The 20,013-nt window shown below is 45.5% G+C and overlaps 1 protein-coding gene across 8 annotated transcripts in view; it reads right to left on the reverse strand.

Annotated features, from left to right (window-relative positions):
- Positions 1-20,013, reverse strand: part of LOC111966582 (ankyrin repeat and SAM domain-containing protein 1A) — a 118,541-nt gene that overhangs the window by 5,545 nt on the left and 92,983 nt on the right. For 7 of the 8 annotated variants that reach the window (XM_070444539.1, XM_070444537.1, XM_070444536.1 and 4 more), the window contains 8 exons: positions 17,256-17,371; positions 5,681-5,779; positions 5,401-5,547; positions 4,817-5,233; positions 4,620-4,691; positions 4,393-4,479; positions 3,871-4,008; positions 272-454 (listed from right to left, as the gene is read on the reverse strand). In XM_070444539.1, coding sequence (XP_070300640.1) covers positions 272-454; positions 3,871-4,008; positions 4,393-4,479; positions 4,620-4,691; positions 4,817-5,233; positions 5,401-5,547; positions 5,681-5,779; positions 17,256-17,371 — 1,259 coding nt within the window. Of the gene's footprint in view, positions 1-271; positions 455-3,870; positions 4,009-4,392; positions 4,480-4,619; positions 4,692-4,816; positions 5,234-5,400; positions 5,548-5,680; positions 5,780-17,255; positions 19,306-20,013 lie in introns of those variants that run through there. The other variant, XM_070444538.1, reaches the window with a different exon arrangement.

Below are 20,013 nucleotides of genomic sequence, written 5' to 3' on the forward strand. Positions count from 1 at the left end.
CTAATGGAGTGTTGCTACTGGCAGATTTTCACAATGTATTCACAATGAGAGAATTGTGTCAGCGTGTGTCGGCAGGTAGCCTAGCGGTTAAGAGCGTGGGGCKAGTTACCGAAAGGTTGCTGGTTCGAATCCCGGGGCGACTAGGTGAAAAATGTGCCGATGTGCCCTTGAGCAAGGCACTTAAGCCTAATTGCTCCTGTAAGTTGCTCTGGATAAGAGCGCCTGCTAAAATAATAAAAAAAATGTAAATGTTTGCGTGTGAAAAACTCACCCCTAATTTTTTTACGCTGCCCCGTGGTTTAGGAACGGGCCGGCTGGATTTGGTCTCGATGACCTCTGTCCCAGGTCCTGCTGGGATGCCCTGGTGCTGTTTGGTCCTCTGGGCCTGGAGAGCCAGCTGATAGGCCACCTCAAAAGCTTGTCCCAGCGTCAGGATAATCTCATAGGTCAGGTTCTACCAGAGGGGGAGGAGAGAGAATCCTCCTCAATATTCTACTCCCTCCTCCTGTTTCCCATATCAACCACCTTCAGTAGGGTTGGGGGAAACCAGAAACATCCGGGTCTCAGGGATACAGTATGTTCAACCTAGCTTCCTTTTCCCCTGAAAAACGGATGTTGGGACCCCGCTKGGGTGTTTCTTTTACGCCTGCTATGTTAAGTTACATGTCAACAGACAGACAGACATGCACTAATGCTCCTGAATATAATGCTGCTGCATCACTCTACAGCAGACTGAGTCTTAGTCATTAAGAAAGTAAACATAGGCATACGGTGCATCTATAATTCCTAGGTCAGACAAGTCAGGGTTCTAAGTATGTACACTATTTAAAAGCATACACATTGAATGGATGAGACACAACATGCCACAATCTCAGCTCAGTGGACAGTCTCCTCCAAAGACCCAGGAGAGATGCTCAGTCATACAACGGCATCGAATACTTTACTCTAAAGTTGATTTGCCTGTACAACTTTGTAAACAGACTTAACTCAATGGCAGAGAAAGCAGTCAGGTAGAGAGGAAGTGTAGCGAGACAGCAAGCGGTTCTCTCTTTGTCCCCTGACTGCAAACACATGCTACTGCAACCCACTGAGYKTGGAGCTGCATCACATTAAAACACTCAGATTCTACATAGTGGAAAGGTGCAGCTGAAGGTGAACATGCACTTGGGACCAGAGACAAGAACATTGGGGGGGTCCATGTGTGTATTTATTTGTACACCCAAAAAGCCCTGGATTTGTTTTGCATTGAGAAAGATGGATTTTTATGGCTTCCTCTGATACTCTTTGTCCCTGACACATGCAGCACCATGGGAAGCTCCACCCAGTCCAGTGAGACACCACCTGATTGGCTCTGTTAAACATATCCTTGTAAAGTTAAGTAACAAAACACCTCCAGCTTGAGAAAACCAGAAGGCTGATTATTAGTCTGTGTCTCCGAGGAACTTTCTCTTTGTTTATTTCCTTTGATCTGATCTGGGATCCGTCCCATTGTGTGGGCTGGTGAAAAATGAGCCTGTGGCGTCCGATAGCAGCCTGGTCAATACTGTTTAAAAGCTCTGATCACATCTCCGGGTTATTACACTCCCCCACCTCACCTCATCTCAGATAGTCATCAGCCTACTGCATTACCCCTGAGGCCATTCAGTTCACAGACCTATTGAGTACAACACAAGCCAGAGGGCCAACAGCAGACCTCTCAGAAAGGTGGGACCAGCCATAGAAAAACAGCCATTGACTTTAATGGTTATGTTATTTCTATTGGACCAGCCTCTGTAGTAGTTTGTCAGTGGCCTTAGATGACCCCTACAGTATTAAATGTGAAAAGCTTTAGAGTTACACTCAGCTGTGGGTAGGGCTGTGGCTGTCATAACATTTTGTCAGCCGGTGATTGTCAAGAAAATAACAGCCGGTCTCACGGTAACTGACCGTTAATTAACATAAACACATTTCGCATCTCCTGGCTTCCATGCATAGCCTACAAGCCACTTATGCAAACCTTTGGAACATCTACATTTTAAAAAGTATAATAAATCCATGTAATATAGCCTACACCATCACAATAAATCCATTATTTATTTTAGACAGGTCTAAAGAAACATGATATGATGAAAATGTAGTCTATTTCAGAAGAACAGAATAGCATACTCTGAGTTGTCCTTATGTTAGGTCCTGATCAGGCTATACCAAATGGCTGTGGGCTACACTAGTTCATTTAGCAGACAAGATTTGCTTAGACTTCAGTGGCATTATTTTATAGTATGAAGAATACAATTCAACATAGCTGAATAAAATAGAAAGGATATTTTCTCCAAAAGATTTAAGGGACTGTGCACATGCGGCTATTCTGTGTTGAGCGGTTAACAAAGAAACAGTACTCCTGTTTGCTTAATTTAGAGTTATTTATGTAAGTTTAGTTGTGATACAAATGTTGGGCTATACGTTTTGATTTTTAAAAGATTCTAAGGCTGCATGATACAACTAATTATGATTTGAAAAAAGGCATGAGCTCTGCTTTGTTCTTTGCACAGGATTCACAGTTTATTGCCTTAAGCTGGGCATCATTCACAAGTGATAATATATATAGGCTAATATTGTCACCCATCAGACTATTCTTAATTTAATCTTGTCTTTACATATACTAAATAATATACGTGTGAAATTTGGTTTGATTTAGAATGGACCATTAACATGCACCTGTCTCGAAACAGCAGTGTGAAAAAATAAATGTAATCTATGCACTTAAATAGCAAAAGGACAACGCTTTTCCCATGGTTCATTTTCATGCCAGCCTGGTGGGCTATACTCCTGTTGTAAATAGAACCAAATGTGCTTAATATTAGGAAAGTTCAGAAATATATATAGTATGCCTAGCCTATGGAAAGCTGATGGGATCCTCCTCTTTTTAATAGAGGCCATCACTCTGTTTTCTCATGCAATTGAATAGCCTATAGAAATGTTGTGCAACATGAGCTCATGGGCTCACATGAAGTGTTTGATTAGATGTTCAAATACATTTCTATAGGCTATACTACTAATGACCATCAGCAACATCAGAGCTTGGAGAAGCCTAATTACTGTGACTAAACGTTTATGTGGAATTTGACTGCCGTCATGACTCGTGAACGCCAGTGTGGCGGTAATACGGTCATCGTCACCGCCTTGGGCCAATTTTTCTTGAGCAGATGGTTGGTGGGCCAGAACATATTTCAAACCTTGATTACATATGATCAAATATGCCTCTCTATTTATGCGTGGGAATACTAGGGAACAGATTTCCTAAATTAAAATCACTTTGAGCTGAATTCCTGATGATTTTACAGTCCTTAATGTCCAACATATATTTTTTTAAAGTACCCCCCCAAACATTTCACTCAGAAAACATGGGTGCCTGCCTATTGGGGAACCCTGGTTWAGACAAATAATCAGTTCTCAGGAGGAACGGCGTGGTGGAGGTTGGCAGTTTAGTGATGGCCTCATAGCACCATGACTGTCGGAAAAAGGCAATCAAATGTTGCTGAAGTAGGAAACCTCACAGGTAGAGAAGCTGGTCTAGAGAGTAAAGATAACAGTGATGCTGTGTTGCTGCCAATCAGAGTCACATCTCCTCTGAGGATTAAAAAATGTGGCTGGGAAGGAACCAACATGAGGACAGAGGAGAGGACATCACAGACCATTCTGTATGGACCTGAATCTACAGCTGAAAGATATTTGTATATGTACTGTGTGGTGTGGTGTGGCAATAACATGTCTTAGTTTGGACATATTCTGAAAGGAATGCGATAGTAGAACATACAATGAAGTCAAGTCACGTCACTGCATGCTGAAGTGATTGGGTTAGAGTGGGATGATTGTGTAGGCATGTATTCTCACCACGTCCACTGTGCTGAACACATGGCAGTAGTGGTGGTTGGTTTGCAGGTCCTTGGTGATGTAGGCAAACGTGCACAGATCCTCTGGGTCCTGGGCCGCACACGAGATGTTCCGGATCTCATGCTCAGCTATGATGTTCTGTATGGGAGGAGAGTCCAACAAGACACTACAATGAGTATACTGTTTGTATAGTCACAGAGACATCAATAACTATCACATCTCCGTTATGAAAGAACATGTCACTATGTTCTTAATTGCAATGGCGACACAGAAGTTTCTACCCTGTGACCCCTCAAAAAAGGCCTATCTGTCAGGTCTATGATACACTTAACAGACAGGGGTGACATTTAGTATGAAGGAGGGAGAGGGTGGGGCTGGATCAATGTGATGCGATGCTGGGCAGCCTCCTCTTCCCCTGGTGTCTAGTCTCCCTGGCTGGGACAGGTGTGTGTGTCTGTCTAGTTATCAGATATCGCCGTATGGATCTGGTCCAAGGTGAAAAGGGGCACCCAGCCAACCAACCTTATTGGCTGCGTCAATGAACTTCACCCCTTTGTATGTGATGGAGAGGACGATGGTGGGGACCTTCCTCATCTGCTCTGTCGAACTCTGGGGGGGGAAGAGAGAGAGAAGAGAGAAGAGAGAAGAGAGAGAGAGAGAGAGAAAAAAAATTAGTCTGGGTCCTTTCAGCAGAGATATAGAATGATGTCTCTCTAAACATGAGGAGAGTAGGTAAAGGCGTGACCTACCCTCATTTTGGCACAGGCGTCCTGGGTGGACTCTGTACCACGTAGCTCCTTGATGAGCATAGATCCCAGGTACTGGATTTTGAGTGAGAGAGTGTGAGAGTGAGACAGAGAAACATTAATATAGTAATACATAGAGTGGGAGCATATATATTAAAGAAAGCCATTAGTGAGTTACTGCAGGAAAAGGTGTCCCTTACATTGGCTTCATAGTCACAGGACTCAAAGATGAGCTTCTCAGGCTGGTGGTGCCAGTTCTGTACAGGGGTGTAAGGTGCTGCCAGGCTGGGGGGTCGCAGGGTCAGACGGGGCTCACGATGCCGCTCCTCATACCTCTCATGTGAGCGGTGTCTTCCACTGCGTGGCCGGTGGGGGTCCACATCGTAAGCTGGGTCAGGCCCCTTCCTCCTCCCAGGCTCCCCCAACGGCAGGAGGGGGTCCATGGAACGACCTGCGTAGGAGTCCATGTGACTGATGGGAGAGGAGGTCTGGGATACAAGGTCCTGACACCTGATCTGGGACAGGCGGGGGGGCTTGACAGGAGGTTCCTCATAGGGCCGTTCTGCCAGCGAGGCGATGATGCGCTTTCTGTGTCCCAGCAGGGTGATTTTCAGTACCTGGAAGATACAAAACAGTCCTAACCACTGAACAAACCCCAACACACATTTCAACTTAAGTCCACAGTAACTCATCGAGCATATTGCCATTTGCATATATTTACTATTAAATTAAATGACTATTTCAAAATGTGCTCTCTCAAAGTAGATTTCAGAGACACACTCACTTTGACAATCTCCAGCTCCCACAGGTTCTTGACACAGTCGAGGCTGCGGTATCCGCTGGACAGGAAGTTGTGGAGGTACTCCTGCAGGCCCAGGAGGTCCAGCCAGGAGGAGAGAGAGATGCTGCCGTCACAGCCCAGGGCCTTCACCTGCAGGAGGAGACAGTCACACACTGATCACTCCACTCCCCACATAATCAGGGCTGATCACACTCGCTAGAGCTACTGCATGGGGCCATAGGGGAACTCATTAAAGTCAGGAGTTTGGAGAGACTAGGCTCACCTTTGGCAGGGACCGAGCTGCATGCAGGATCTTCCTCCGATGTCCTGGGTCAGTGATGCCTATCTCCCTCAGGTCCTGTTCCTCCATCACATTACTGCCCTGTAACAGAGAGAGGACAGGTTGGGTTAAAATGACGTCACAGTGACCATACTAACATGGCTTCAATGTTGCCGTAACAGGCTTAGCTGGACAGGGAATTTGATAACACAATAATTCAATGGAGGTGGTTTTCTCATATTGTCAATAGAAATCTAACACAGCATCTTAGTGTTAAAAGGCTAACCAGACCCAGACAAAGACAGACCCACGTGGTTGGTTAGTGAGCTGCCTCCCCTAATGCTGCCATTGCAAAAATAAGGGGTCCATTTCTTTGGAGTGTCAAGCACTTSTCCCTTCTCCCATAGAGAGAACATACAGCTGACTATAGCACTGAAATAAACGTCAATAAATCCCTCTAGTAAATGTAATTTAAGTGTATGAGAGAGGAAAGGCGAGGGAGGGGGACAAGCACCAGGGAGCATGAGCAAGGGTCAAACCTTGCTCATGCGGCAGGTAGCCTAGTGGCTAGAGCGTTGGGCCAGTAACCGAAAGGTTTCTGGTTCGAATCCCCGAACTGACAAGGTAAACAATTTGTCGTTCTGCCCCTGAATAAGGCAGTTAACCCACTGTTCCTAGGCGTCATTGTGAATAAGAATTTGTTCTTAACTGACTTGCCTAGTTAAATAAAGGTAKAAAAACAAAAWATCTACAGTTCCACACAATACCAACTCCAAGGCTGAGACAGCAGGCAGGAGCAATGGGTGGCTAATCCTCTTGGATCAATCAGGGAACTTCAGGASGGGGACAGGGAGGAGCAAGGTGGGGAGAGCTAAGTCCTGCTGTGTCGACAACCACAGGCAGCACTAAATGACTTTGACCACAAAAGAAGGTTAGCCTCCCTCCACCGAGTGTCATTCATCAGGGTCACTCATTGGGTCCTTCCATTGGCCTGACGTGGTCAAATGAAAGAGGAATTACTAGCCATTACTCAAATGACCAACTAGCTAGAAGTCTGCTTGTGTATGAGCATTGTAGCACTGACTTGGAAGTTGCTGCTGGCACACACTTAGTAGAAAAGTGTGTAAAGCTCCATGGACCCTGCAACAGTTTTGTGCATGAGCCCTGTCAGTGGGGTGGAGGGATGGAGGGTCAGGAGCTGACAAGCTGCTTTCCTGCAGGGGCAAAGGGAGTGAGATGGAGATGGATAGGAGGGAGGGGGCATCAGTGTGTGTGTGTGTGTGTGTGTGTGTGTGTGTGTGTGTGTGTTACACAGCGTAATCTATACAGGGGTGAAATGAGTCATGAGGACTGTGGCTCAGCCATGGCAGGGAGGCAGATAACCAGGGATTTGGTGTGTGTGTGTGTGTGTATATGCACTTTCTTTTGGCTCTACTGTATTAATCTGAGCATGTGCAGTGTGTGTAAAGATCACGACTCAGGTATTTTCCACTCTGTTAGGATTATGTACGTGTTTATGGGAAGAGGGTAGATACAGAGAGATATTCACAGAGAAAGAGGGATTCACAGAGAGCGAGAGAGAGAGCGCAATATACAGAGAGAGAGACACACAAAGAGAGAGAGAGATACAGAGAAAGAGACATACAAAGAGAGAGAGAGATACAGAAAGAAAGAGAGATGAGAAGAGGAAATACAGTAAAACGTTTAGACAACGGCTGATTGTGTTTCCTTTATTCCTCTAATAACTCATAGTGGAATGACAGCTCTGGGGACTTCTACACTCACACCTTATCTGATCACTTCATTCATCTCTCCAGCTGATGATTTAGAGCTGAACAATACAATGATGAGGGGAATGAAGCCAGAGTACAGCTGCCCACATTTTCTTGGAGTGTTTAGAGTTTGGAGCACAGACGGTACTACTGCTGCTGGTGCAGATGAGGCTATAGCTGATCAATGGCTCTTTCTGTGTATGGAATACTAAAGGAGGAGTAGCTACCATTCACATCAGCCCCATCTATCCGTCAGCACCAGGATTCAATTACGTTACGCAACAGGTATAACAAAAGACCACTATGGAACACATACTGCTACATTTCTACTGCTGGGCTGGGGAGTCAGTGAGAGGTACGAGGCAACATGGTGCAAAGCAATGGTAAATTACTGTAGATCCCTCATTCTCGACCTTGTCTCAGGATGATAAGTTGGTGGTTGAAGATATCCCTCTCGTGGTGTGGGGGCTGTGCTTTGGCAAAGTGGGTGGGGTTATATCCTGCATGTTTGGTCCTGTCCGGGGGTATCATCAGATGGGGCCACAGTGTCTCCTGACCTCTCCTGTCTCAGCCTCCAGTATTTATGCTGCAGTAGTTTTGTGTCCTATTAAGTCTTCCTCTCTCTCTGCCTCTCTGCCTCTCTGCTCTCTCTCTGTCTGTCTGCTGTCTGTCTGTCTGTCTGTCTGTCTGTCTGTCTGTCTGTCTGTCTGTCTGTCTGTCTGTCTGTCTGTCTGTCTGTCTGTCTGTCTGTCTGTCTGTCTGTCTGTCTGTCTGGACGTGAGCCCTAGGACCATGCCTCAGGACTACTGGCATGATGACTCCTTGCTGTCCCAGTCCACCTGGCCGTGCTGCTGCTCCAGTTTCAACTGTTCTGCCTGCGGCTATGGAACCCTGACCTGTTCACCAGACGTGCTACCTGTCCCAGACCTGCTGTTTTCAACTCTCTAGAGACAGCAGGAGCGGTAGAGATACTCTTAATGATCGGCTTAGAAAAGCCAACTGACATTTACTCCTGAGGTGCTGACTTGTTGCACCCTCGACAACTACTGTGATTATTATTATTTGACCATGCTGGTCATTTATGAACATTTGAACATCTTGGCCATGTTCTGTTATAATCTCCACCCAGCACAGCCAGAAGAGGACTGGCCACCCCTCATAGCCTGGTTCCTCTCTCGGTTTCTTCCTGGGTTTTGGCCTTTCTAGGGAGTTTTCCTAGCCACCGTGCTTCTACACCTGCATTGCTTGCTGTTTGGGGTTTTAGGCTGGGTTTCTGTACAGCACTTTGATATATCAACTGATGTAAGAAGGGCTATATAAATAAATTTGATTTGAATTATACAAATCAGTTTATTTTCAAATCAGGCCATCATATGAGGATCCAAGACGTAAAGGGGAGTTATTCAACAGTGCAATAGCATTCATAAGACATTCATAAGGTTGTTCGCTATTGCAGACTATGTTTGGAAGATTTAGTGTGTTTGCAGTGTTAGTGTCCTTCACTAATGGCGTCAGAGGCTGCCGTCCATGTCAACAGAGTGATTTCCAGTACCAACACAGACACACATACTGTAGATCCCTCATCTCTGGCTGACTGCATCTCTCTGATCCTGACACTCATACTAAACACCTTCTGACAACCCCCCACATCTACACCAGTTACCACAGAGACTAGAGAAGGGCCCTTGCCTCAATGACAAAAGAAACTTGAAATGGATTATCCAATTTCTGATGAAAGGCAATTGAGTGGAGGAAATTCTCTAACTGCCTGATGAGACAAAATGCAACATTCACCCCAACCTATCCCTGCTGTATAAGCGTTCATCGGTCAACCCACCAAGGCCACAAACTGCAAGAGAACTTGTGATAAACAGTCTTAATCAGACTCCGACGACTGGGAACTCTGGGAGAATCTGACCTCTTCCAGTGCAGGCTTTGCAGAATATAATGAGAATACATTACATAGAGCTGACTACAGCACCAAGGACTGAAGGGGACATGCTCAGACTGGAAAACGACTGCTCCAGACAGTCTTGTGCCATGAGCCTGGGGGACTGAGGCAGTTAGGTGGGTATGATCCATTAGCCAGGCTATGTTCTGCCAACCAAAGAAAAAAGTGAGTGGTGGGCTCTATGGGGTGTGTGTGTAGATTGTGAAAATGTTTTGACAAATGGACCTCAATCAAGAAATTCCTTTCCAACTTAAAGCTAATCCTTTTTAAATAGCTCAACGCACACAACAATGTAAAAATCAATTAGGCCCTTCCTCCGCTATTCCTGAGTTTACCGGGCGCGGCAGTTAGTCTGTRCTCTCTCTGGCATTTATTCTCACTATAACCCGCACACACCACTGCCTCCGATGAATAGGTAATGGAAATATTATTCCCATTAGAGGCTGTGGTGTGTTCATTACGTGACTACTTTGTGCCAAACCAAACAGAATAGAAGAGAGAGACTGGACTGTGAGGATCACACAGCCTGGCGTATTAACAGAGGAAGGACTGGCTGGCTGCTCCTCTCCTCTGATATTGCTCATTGGCATCATTGTGATGTTTGATTACAAGCCGAGCAGGAGTCGGAGCCTCTTCCCTGGGCAATCATTACCAGTACTGTGCGCCTGCCTGCGACTTCTCTGCTGATCTCAGAGACTTCAAGGAAATACATTTTCCCTGGCTGCCTTGATGAACACACACTCTACTGCTGTGAAGTCTCACCAACAGAGCGGGAGCCTCAACAAAGATAAGAGACGTTGTGAAWGCTATCTCAGTCTCGTTTCTATCACAGTAGCACCTGCCACTAGTAGGATGCTTTTGAAGTTAGAGTAGTCATTTATGTACAAGGAAGAGGTGTCAGTTTCTTGCGACAGGCATTACCAMTCTAGCTGACAGCGTGCAGAGTACAGATGGATGCTTGCTTTCTTCTTCCACTCGTTCTCTCTCTGGGTCAATATAGATTCAAGTTTCAAGTTTTAATGTCATGTGCACAAGTACAGTGAAATGCCTTTCTTGCTCCAAACCAAACAATGCAGTAATCAATATCAATGTAGCACTAAAAATACCAAGGTAGAAACACAAGAGAAATACAAATAAAAGGAACATGAGAAAGTAAGAAGCTATATASAGGGTCAGTTCCAATACCATATTTACAAWYTGCAGGGATCCTGGGTGATAGAGGTAGATATGTATCGGGGTAAGGTGACTACGCAACAGGATATAAGATAAACAGAGTAGCAGCAGATAAATTAAGATTGTATGTGAGTGTGTGTGCGTAGAGTCAGTATAAATGTGTATGCATGCTATGTGTGTGTTGGAGTGTCAGTGTGCAGAGTCCTGTGAGTGTGCATAGAGGCAGTGCAAAGATCAAAATAAATACAAGGGTCAACTCAGATAGTCTGGGTAGACATTTTGTTAGCTACTTAGCAGCCTTATGGCTTGGMGATAGAAACTTAAGGAGCCCGTTGGTGTCAGACTTGATGCACCGTTACCGCTTGCCGTGTGGCAGCAGAGAGAACAGTCTATGGCTTGGGTGGCTGGAGATGAACAATTRTCTGGGCCTTCCTTTCACACCYCCTGATATTGAGYTCCTGGATGGCAGGGAGCTTGGCCCCAGTGATGTACTGGGCTGTCTGCACCACCCTCTGTAGCGCCATGCAACTGAGGGCGGTGCTGTTGCCAAAKCAAGCAGTGATGCAGCCAGTCAAGATGCTTTCAATGGCYCAGCTGTAGAACTTTTGGAAAATTTGAGGGCTCGTGCCAAACTTTTTCAACCTCCTGAGGGGGACGAGGTGCTGTCTTGCCTTCTCCAGGATCAGCTCCTTGGTCTTACTGATGTTGAGGGAGAGGTTGTTGTCCTGGCACCACACTGCCAGGTCATGGACCTCCTCCCTGTAGGCTGTCTCATCATCYCCGATGATCAGGCCTACCACCGTCATGTCATCAGCAAACTTGATGATAGTGTTGGAGTCGTGCGTAGCCACGCAGTCGTGGGTGAACAGGGAGTACAYGAGGGGACTAAGCACACACGCCTGTGGGGCGCCCGTGTTGAGGGTCAGCATGGCGGCGGTGATGTTGCCTACCCTAACTACGTAGGGTCAGCTCGTCAGGAAGTCCAAGATCCAGTTGCAGAGTGAGGTGTTCAGTCCCAGGGTCCTGAGCTTAGTGATGAGCTTTGAGGGGACAATGGATATTGAACGGTGAGCTGTAGTCAATGAACAGCAATTTCACATAGGTACAGTATCTTATCTAGGTGGGTGAAGGCAGTGTGAAGAGCAATTGAGATTGCGTCATCTATGGATCTGTTGGGGCGGTATGCAAATTGGAGTGGGTCTCGGGTGACTGAGATGGTGGAGTTAGTGTGTGCCATAACCAGCCTCTCAAAGCACTTCATGATTACAGATGTGTGTGCTCCAYGGCYGTAGTCATTGTGGCATGAAGCCTTCGAGTTCTTAGGAACAGGGATGATGGTGGTCAACTGTGGGGATTACAGACTGGGACAAGGAAAGGTTGAAAATGACTGTGAATATGCCTGCCAGCTGATCTGCGCATGCCRTGGAATACCWTCCASCCCRGCGGRCTTGCGAGTGTTGACCTGATGAAAGACCTTACTCAAGTCGGCCTAAGAGAGCGAGATCACCTGGATCGGTGGGGGCCCTCACGCACGGTATTGTGCTCTTATTGTCGAAGCGTGCATAAAATGTGTTGAGTTCGTTTGGTAGATCACGACAGGATCTTCCTTTGTAATCCTTAACGGACTGTAGARCCTGCCACGTGCGTTGGGCGTCAGAGCCTGTGTAATAGGATTCCAATTTATTCCTATATTGTCCTTTTGCTCGATAGATGACTATGCAGAGGTCAACGTGGGACTTCTTGTACTTGTTCCGGTCCTCAGCCGTAGCCTCAGGGTGGTCTGCGATGGCCCCATGTGTGGTAGCCCTGTCCTTTATTTTAGCGCCAATCTGTTTTAATCCAGAGTTTTTGATTGGAAAAGCAGCGAACCTTCACTGTGGGGACAARGTCGCAGATGCATTTCCTCATGATGCCAGTGACGGAGGTGGTTAGCTTGTTGATGTTATCAGCAGAGTCTCGGAACATATTCCAATCAGCGCTAGCAAAGCATAATCTCTGATTCTGATGATCAMTTCTCAACAGAAGCGAGTCACGGGTTCTTCCTGTTTGAGGAAGCAGGAATACGGAGTCATGATCTGATATAGAAATGCATCTCATAATTTTTTTAAAGGGCTTTCCTTCACTCGTATCCGACCACACAATCACTGTTATCGTATTGATCTGGTGCTGGGAGCAGCTTGAGGGCCAAGGAGAGATCACAGTACTCAGACTGCTGGAATAAATTGAGTTTAATTAGGAAACTTCAAGGCCGCTCTGTACAACATACATTAAGACACAACACTGACTCCCCCCAAAACCAGGGGTAAAATCTTCAGATGGGTTGTTCTCAGATAGCCATCATTTCATTTCACATGCATTTTTGTGCAGTCAATATGAATTGAAGATGGGGGAAACTGATTAAAATGTATTTTAATTATTTTCTGACAGCAGACTCTTTGAGCAGCTGAACCTAAAAGCTGTGAGTTGTCAGATAGCTGGAATAGAGGTCTTAATCACACACACAAAAAAAAATGTGTGTGGAGTTTTTGTACCCCATTGACAGACATGTGGCAGAGTGACTCAGTGCTGTGAAGGTTTATTAATGAGAAGGGTATATGAGGAGCTTATGCAGCTTTCAAAACCTACTGGTAATGGACCAGGAGATTAGTATAAAGGGGTTCATCTGTCTGMTAAGTACAGTTTTAATTACTTTTGGCAAGGACCATCATCTTCCTTCCAAATTTGGCAACAGATATAGGCCCAGTACAGTTGGCACGAGCAGATATARACACACACACACACYKGGTTTCACCGATACAGAGACACTAAGAAGAGCTTGGACATACACACACACTCTCTCCATGCCTCCCTGATGATTTGTGCACATCAGATATTCATAGTGCATAGGGAGGGATGTAGAGTCACTGGTGCTTAGCATCCATGGCACTTGTTGTAAGCCCAGTGCGGTCACATCCCTGGCCCAAAATATTACACTTTTTTCTATGCATCTCAAGCTGGAAATGCTTGCTCGTTTACAAACCAGTCCACAGACATTTGAAAGACTGCACAGATTCCTGTGGGTGGMMTGGGGGGGGGGGGMGGGYYAGTAACATGAGGAAAGTTATTTCCAGGCACAAATTGAGAACTCTTAAAAGGTCACCATTTCCTGAAATATCTGACAAGAAGAAATGCTACAAAAAAGTTACTGCTTTTATCCAAATCCCTCCTACAGAATTGGGCAAAGCAGGTGGTTTCTGAGCCTAATAAAAAGGTAGGAAATTGGCAGTGCCATCCTTTGGATAGGATTGAGGGAAGGAGGAGGGAGAGAATGAAGGGAGAGGGAGATCAGAGCTTCACGTCAGAGCATTTAACACAGGTATTGATGTGAAAGAGAGACAGTTAGCCCTTCCCAACCCCATGTCCTTCCCGCAAGCWCCAGAATCTAGACACTCTATACAAACTTGTCTCTCTGTGCGTTAGGATTTCAAAAGGCTGATCATGGATTGTGCAGAAACCCAGAGAAATAAACCAATCAGGAGGTGAGAGAAAATGTAAACGACTCAGCCCTTTAAAATCCCACTGGAGAATGATCTGCAATTCGCTGGCATATGCAGAGTATGCTCCCATGATGTAGTAGTTCATTAAAGATAATCATAGCAGGTGCATTTTCATGTAGCGTAMCCACTCTGACACAGCTGGTCCATTCAGCCATTAAACCAAAGTGGCAGTATAGACAAGGCCAGGGGCAGGTCAGGATCAGAAACCCAGGCCAAGCTGCTCCTGGTCAGGCTGCTGCCTCCAAGGTTGTGTTGAAGCCAATGCTGACTTTTATCCAAAGTACACCGCAGAGCTGGATAATACATCAGATTGGCGTTAATTAAACACAAAGTCTAGTTAGTGTCTGCTGTACAAGGGTACATCTAAACCACTGAAGGAGGATACAAACAATCAGGGAATAAAAGGAGAACAAGGGAAGGCAGTCTGTTCTCTCTGTTCTCAGAGACTCACTCGGTAGGCTACAATTGATGACCGCCCGCTAACGTAATTGACTGTAATCATAGCAAACAATCAACATTTCCCATTGACCTTCACTGTCTGGAGAAGACTTTACCAACGCTCTGAGTSTTCAAATGATGCATCATTTGTGGGGAAGGACACATTCAGCACCTGTGACTGTCACTGTAGATATTTTAAGGGGGGAAGTACCCTCTAAATATTCTCTCACACGCCCACACACACACAGACAGAAGAACACAGACACCAACTCTTTTGAGAGGTGAATGTTTCAGGGAAGGTGTGTGTGTGTAGGATAGAGAGTTAAGCCTAGGTGAGGAGGGACYTCTTCATTCTGACACAACATGGCTCTCTAATTTACAGCTCCCGGCCCAACAGCCTACTCTTCTGCCTGGCCAGTAGAGACCTCCATCCTCTCCTCCATCAATCATTACTGAAGCTGCTAAAAACCATCATGGCTGGAAAACAACCACAGGATAACCCTTGTCAGCCTGGCAACACCACAATAACACCAACCCACCGGTTATTGACATATAGTTCAATTATGGTGAGGCAGCAGCTGGTACTCAGGCAGTCAACTGATTGTGAGTGAAAGCATGTGAGACTGTGGAAGTGTGGCTGAGCAGCTGTAAGGTGAGAGTTAGGCACAATGGGGCTCCCAACAGTAATAATGGCATCAAACACATAACTGCTGACAGCTGCGTGATAACACAGGTTGTGTTGGACTTGTGAACAGGCTGAATAGGTTTTGTGTGAACTGTGCAGCTTTCTGTTCGGCACAGATACCTCTTGAGTGTTAAGCCTTTCCTTGTCCCCCTCGCTCAACCCTGACTCGGGTTGCAAAGCTACCGATAATTTACCAAAGTTACAGGAATTTTATGTAATTTTGGTAATTAAGAGAAAATCTATGGCAATCTATCATAACTTTGGTAATGTATACTTGAATAACTTTAAAATATATATCTTCATATATAGTATTCATTGTTTATATGTGTCCATATTGTCCATGAGTTTCTAGTAGATAAACCATATGGTTCAATAGAATATAGCCTAATTAATGAAAAAATCTTAACAATGGCATTATTTTCTATTAACTCTGCAACTCTTCCAACTATTGACTTATTTCACAACTGCCCCCAGTTTGATGCTAAAACATTGACAACAAATACATATTGACATAGTGAAATAAATAAAAGTGTGTATAAAAAATWATGGTATTCACTGAGTTGATGGTTTATATTTAGGATAATGTTTTACRGCTTTGTCAATATATGTTTTACTTAAAATCATGTTATTTAATTATTTCAAATATTTGACTTGTGATAAGGCCACACAGTGGGCTAGAGAAAATTACAGACACCTGTGATAATCTCAAGTACACAAAAGGGCCACTAGATGTCTTGTGATAGATTACATAAAATCCTTGAAAGATATCAAGATTCTGGTAGTTTACTGGTAATGTTTCCAGTAATATACCCTCTGGTAGTTTACTGGTAAAGTTTCCAGTAATATACCCTCTGGTAGTTTACTGGTAAAGTTTCCAGTAATATACCCTCTGTTTGAAACCCTAAGTGCTCCATCTGCAGTGCTGTGGTGTGCTCTTGGCTGCGCCTCTTTATTAATCACGGCACTGTCCTTGGAAATATTTAACAGTCATTTATTCACAGCAGTTGTGACTGACTGTCAGTGTGTGTGTGTTAGAAATAGTGTGAGAGAGAGAGAGAGAGGGTGAGGGAGCCTAGCGGGTTCACTGGTATTTTCATCTTTAATTGCTTTCGTTAATTTCGTTTACAGAGTAATTTAGTAAACAGGAACACCACATTAAGGGGATTCGATGCCAATGTCACCAACCATGTGAACATCATCTAATCAGACAGCCACTGAGGAGGGGACCCAATAAATCAACCTCCAAGCATCAAACCAACCAACTGCTCCAGTCCTGTCAGAAGGGCAATGCTAAAAGGTGACCTTTCCAATGAGATGATGCATGCCWCAACACTGTACAGCACATGTAATCTGAGCAGGGAATTTGATTAACTGTATTCAATTATCCAATGAGGAAAATTGCATGGAATATTTGGTGACATTACATACATAAACACCATTTTCAATTCTTTTCAAGATGAAGCTTAAATCATGAAACACAATGATGCAATCAATTACGCAACATAGGCTTTAACCAGTGTGAATGAAGAAACGGCAATTCTTCAAAAGGTTCCTGACGTGAATGAGATCTCTGACAAAGACATCACACAAGGAAGGACAGGACCCCTTGAGGACCTGGGTCTTATTGCACAGAGGAGAATCAGGAACATGTGATTGAATGAAAAGGGGAGGCAGGGATCTCAGGGGGGGTTCAGTAAATTGGAATTTACAGGGAAAGCTAATGGGATCTGCTTAGGCTATTGGATGGCTGCATCGATACTTGATTAATACCAACTGAAGGAAGAAGAGGAGACTGACTCTCTGAGGTCTGACTGACTTTGAAAGGAGGTAGGCAGGCAGAACAAAAGAATAGACAGATGAGATAAAGAGGCAGTGAGATAGTAAGCGGGGGTGAGACAGCCCCAGATTAGCCCCCAAAGGAGTGAGAGGTAGGTACAATTTAAGAGGATAAGGAGAGAGCGAGAGAGAGAGAGACAGCGAGAGAGGAAGGAGGGGTGTGTTTGTGTGTGTGAGATTGACTCACCATGTAGTGCAGGTCGTCAAAGCCATTGAGCAGCAGCTTGCTCTCGTACTGCGGCAGCCCCACGTGTTCCAGCCAGTCTCCCACTGGCTGGTCCAGCAGCCGCCCAGCCGCCCCACCTGCAGACAGAGGGAAGCGCTTGAGCAGGGAGAAGCCTTTGAGCCGGTAGCAGCGGCACTCTGACGACGACACATGGCACTGCCACATCATCCTGGGCCAGCAGAACCTAGCGCACCAGCACCAAGAGGGCAGGGGAGACAGCGTGACGGTGGCACCACAGTGGGCAGGGGAGACAGCGTGACGGTGGCACCACAGTGGGCAGGGGAGACAGCGTGACGGTGGCACCACAGTGGGCAGGCGGTGGCTCCCGCACAACAGCGGGGGCCAAACCACTTTCACCTGGGATCGAGTTAAAGACCACTGGGTCTCAGGGGGCGAGGGGCTTCTGGTCCCCTCTCCTAGTTAACAGCTAGAGTGCTGTGTCCACTCTGCTCTGGTTACCAGCTCAAAACCACTCAAAAACAGAAATACATTCAACAGTCGAGAACAGCCACACATGTAACATTGTTCTGCTTAGACAAAAGCGGTCCATATATTACATTCTATTTACACAAGATGAGTTCCCTTGAAACAGGAAATAGGCTATTCTGTCTAAAGTTGCAAGCTTGCTGATTCCTCCTCCCACTAATTTGCTCCAGTTGTTAATGAGGGAGAGGATCTCAAACGAGAGAGAAGCGTATCACAGCAGTTGGGGGGTTTCTCTCCCAGAGAAAAGTTCTTTAGAACTRGCACYGAGCAGCAGGAGAAGAATGATTAAGACAGTTCATCCGTGGCCCATCCCAGTTTCTCGCCACTTCTCCACACGGTCAGCAGATCACACTCGCACCAGGCAGGAGTCTCCCACCTGGATTACATGTGTGAATCAGGAAACCCATGGTGGCAGAGAGGAACGACAGACAGCGGTGATAATTGAAAACAGAGTGACAGTAATTAGCTTTAGATGGCTATGATGAATCAATCAAGGTTACTAGCTGTGCTTAGAATTAACTCAATGTCTACATGTGACTCCTGAAACAGAAAACACTTGAGTGGGATGGGTAAGTGTTGAGATGGGGCATTCACTCTGGACCTGTAAACTATTTCATCTAATACATGAAGTAYCTAATTCTGACCAAAGCTAACTCAAAACATGCACCTTTGAGTTAATCCGAACGATTTAGGCTGTAAATGGTCACAAGCTTGCATGACTTGGGATCAACATCACTCATTTAACTCAAAGCTGAATATTAAAACTTTCCAGCAAAAATAWTCTGTCCCCCTGTGCAGCCATCTGCCATCACCACTCAAACAGTTGGTCTAGTATCCTTCAAATTAACTGCAAATCATTTCAATATTTAAATAGGCCACTCACTGCTTCCAGGCCAATCTTGAGAATCAATTATTTCTGTGCCGAAATGATGTAATAGATACAGTAGATWTAAGTCATCAATACAGAGATATCTAATGCAAAACAATCTATATTATAACCAATACGTTGTTAACCTATAGAAACGCTACTACAACCCCTGACCCTGTCCTGTCAGAGTGTACCCAGAGTGCTGATCCTGTCATTCTACACAGAACATACTGTACACACACACTTTAGTCCTCACAGCACACACACACTTCAGTCCTGTCCACAGCCAGTACACTTCAGAMTAGGAACAAATCTAGCAAGTATCCAGAGTCCACTACTTCATGCGGCTTTTAAGACCTGCTGCAAGTCTCCAGGTTAAACTCCTATGCTGCCGGCATGAAAGCTTTGAGACCGCAGTTCTTCAGGCACACAGTCTYTTTGTCACTCCTCGAGTCTAACGGCAGGCAGCTCCCTTCTGCTTTAACTCAGATACTCCACTCAAGGTGTTCAGGCAAACGGACGGTCCACACACAATCCTAGAGATGCTCGGGGTGGTGTCCTTCCATTGTCTGGACTGTTCAAAGTACTACTGCCTGCGATTCCTCTCTCTCGCTCTCTCGCTCACTCTGACTCCCGACTTCCAACTCGCTTGCTCTTCATCCATTACTCCCTCCCCTTCCCTTTCCCTCCCCTCTCTCCTTCTCTCTTTCTCTGAGACACCACAGGGCTGCTGTTCATTGTCTGTGAGTGTGAGCTGCTGCCATTCCTTTCAGCTACAGGGAACCCTGTCCCTCACTGCTTTCACTTGTTCTCTGTTAGTCCCTGATCTTTTGATCACTATCCCTTTCTTTTTTCTTTCTATATCTCTCCATCTGCCAGCAGAGAAGAATAGGACAGGGACTTGGTACAGGTTCTATAGGGACCAGCAATGGGGAACTTCACAGCTCCGCCGCTATCTACCACCACCACTGTGGAGAAGAAATACACTGAACTCAATCAGAAGAGAGAAGTGTCTTTTCACATGGTGTGCAACAGAAAGACAGCCTTTCTCAAAGAAGCCTTTCCTAGCAGCAGGTCCCATGATCCCATGACAGTCAACTCATTGAGATGGTGCTAAGGGGTGTGGCTGGTGGAAAATATGCTTTAGTTGATTTAGGCTCACAGAGGAAGGTTAACAACCCAAACAGCCCACGGAGAGCAGCAGAAGTCGCCCTGGGCAACAGCTTTACTGCAGTGGGCTTGCCTTATTCTTGCCTTAATGCAAGTTTGCAAGGTAAAATGAGCTCATTCCCTGAAATACATGCCTCTTAATATTTTAACAGCTCACTCCAAATGCAGACCACAACAAACAAGCGAAAAACTGCC

The sequence above is a fragment of the Salvelinus sp. IW2-2015 genome, linkage group LG7, assembly GCF_002910315.2.
Source record: "Salvelinus sp. IW2-2015 linkage group LG7, ASM291031v2, whole genome shotgun sequence".
In the NCBI taxonomy this organism is placed as follows: Eukaryota; Metazoa; Chordata; class Actinopteri; order Salmoniformes; family Salmonidae; genus Salvelinus; species Salvelinus sp. IW2-2015.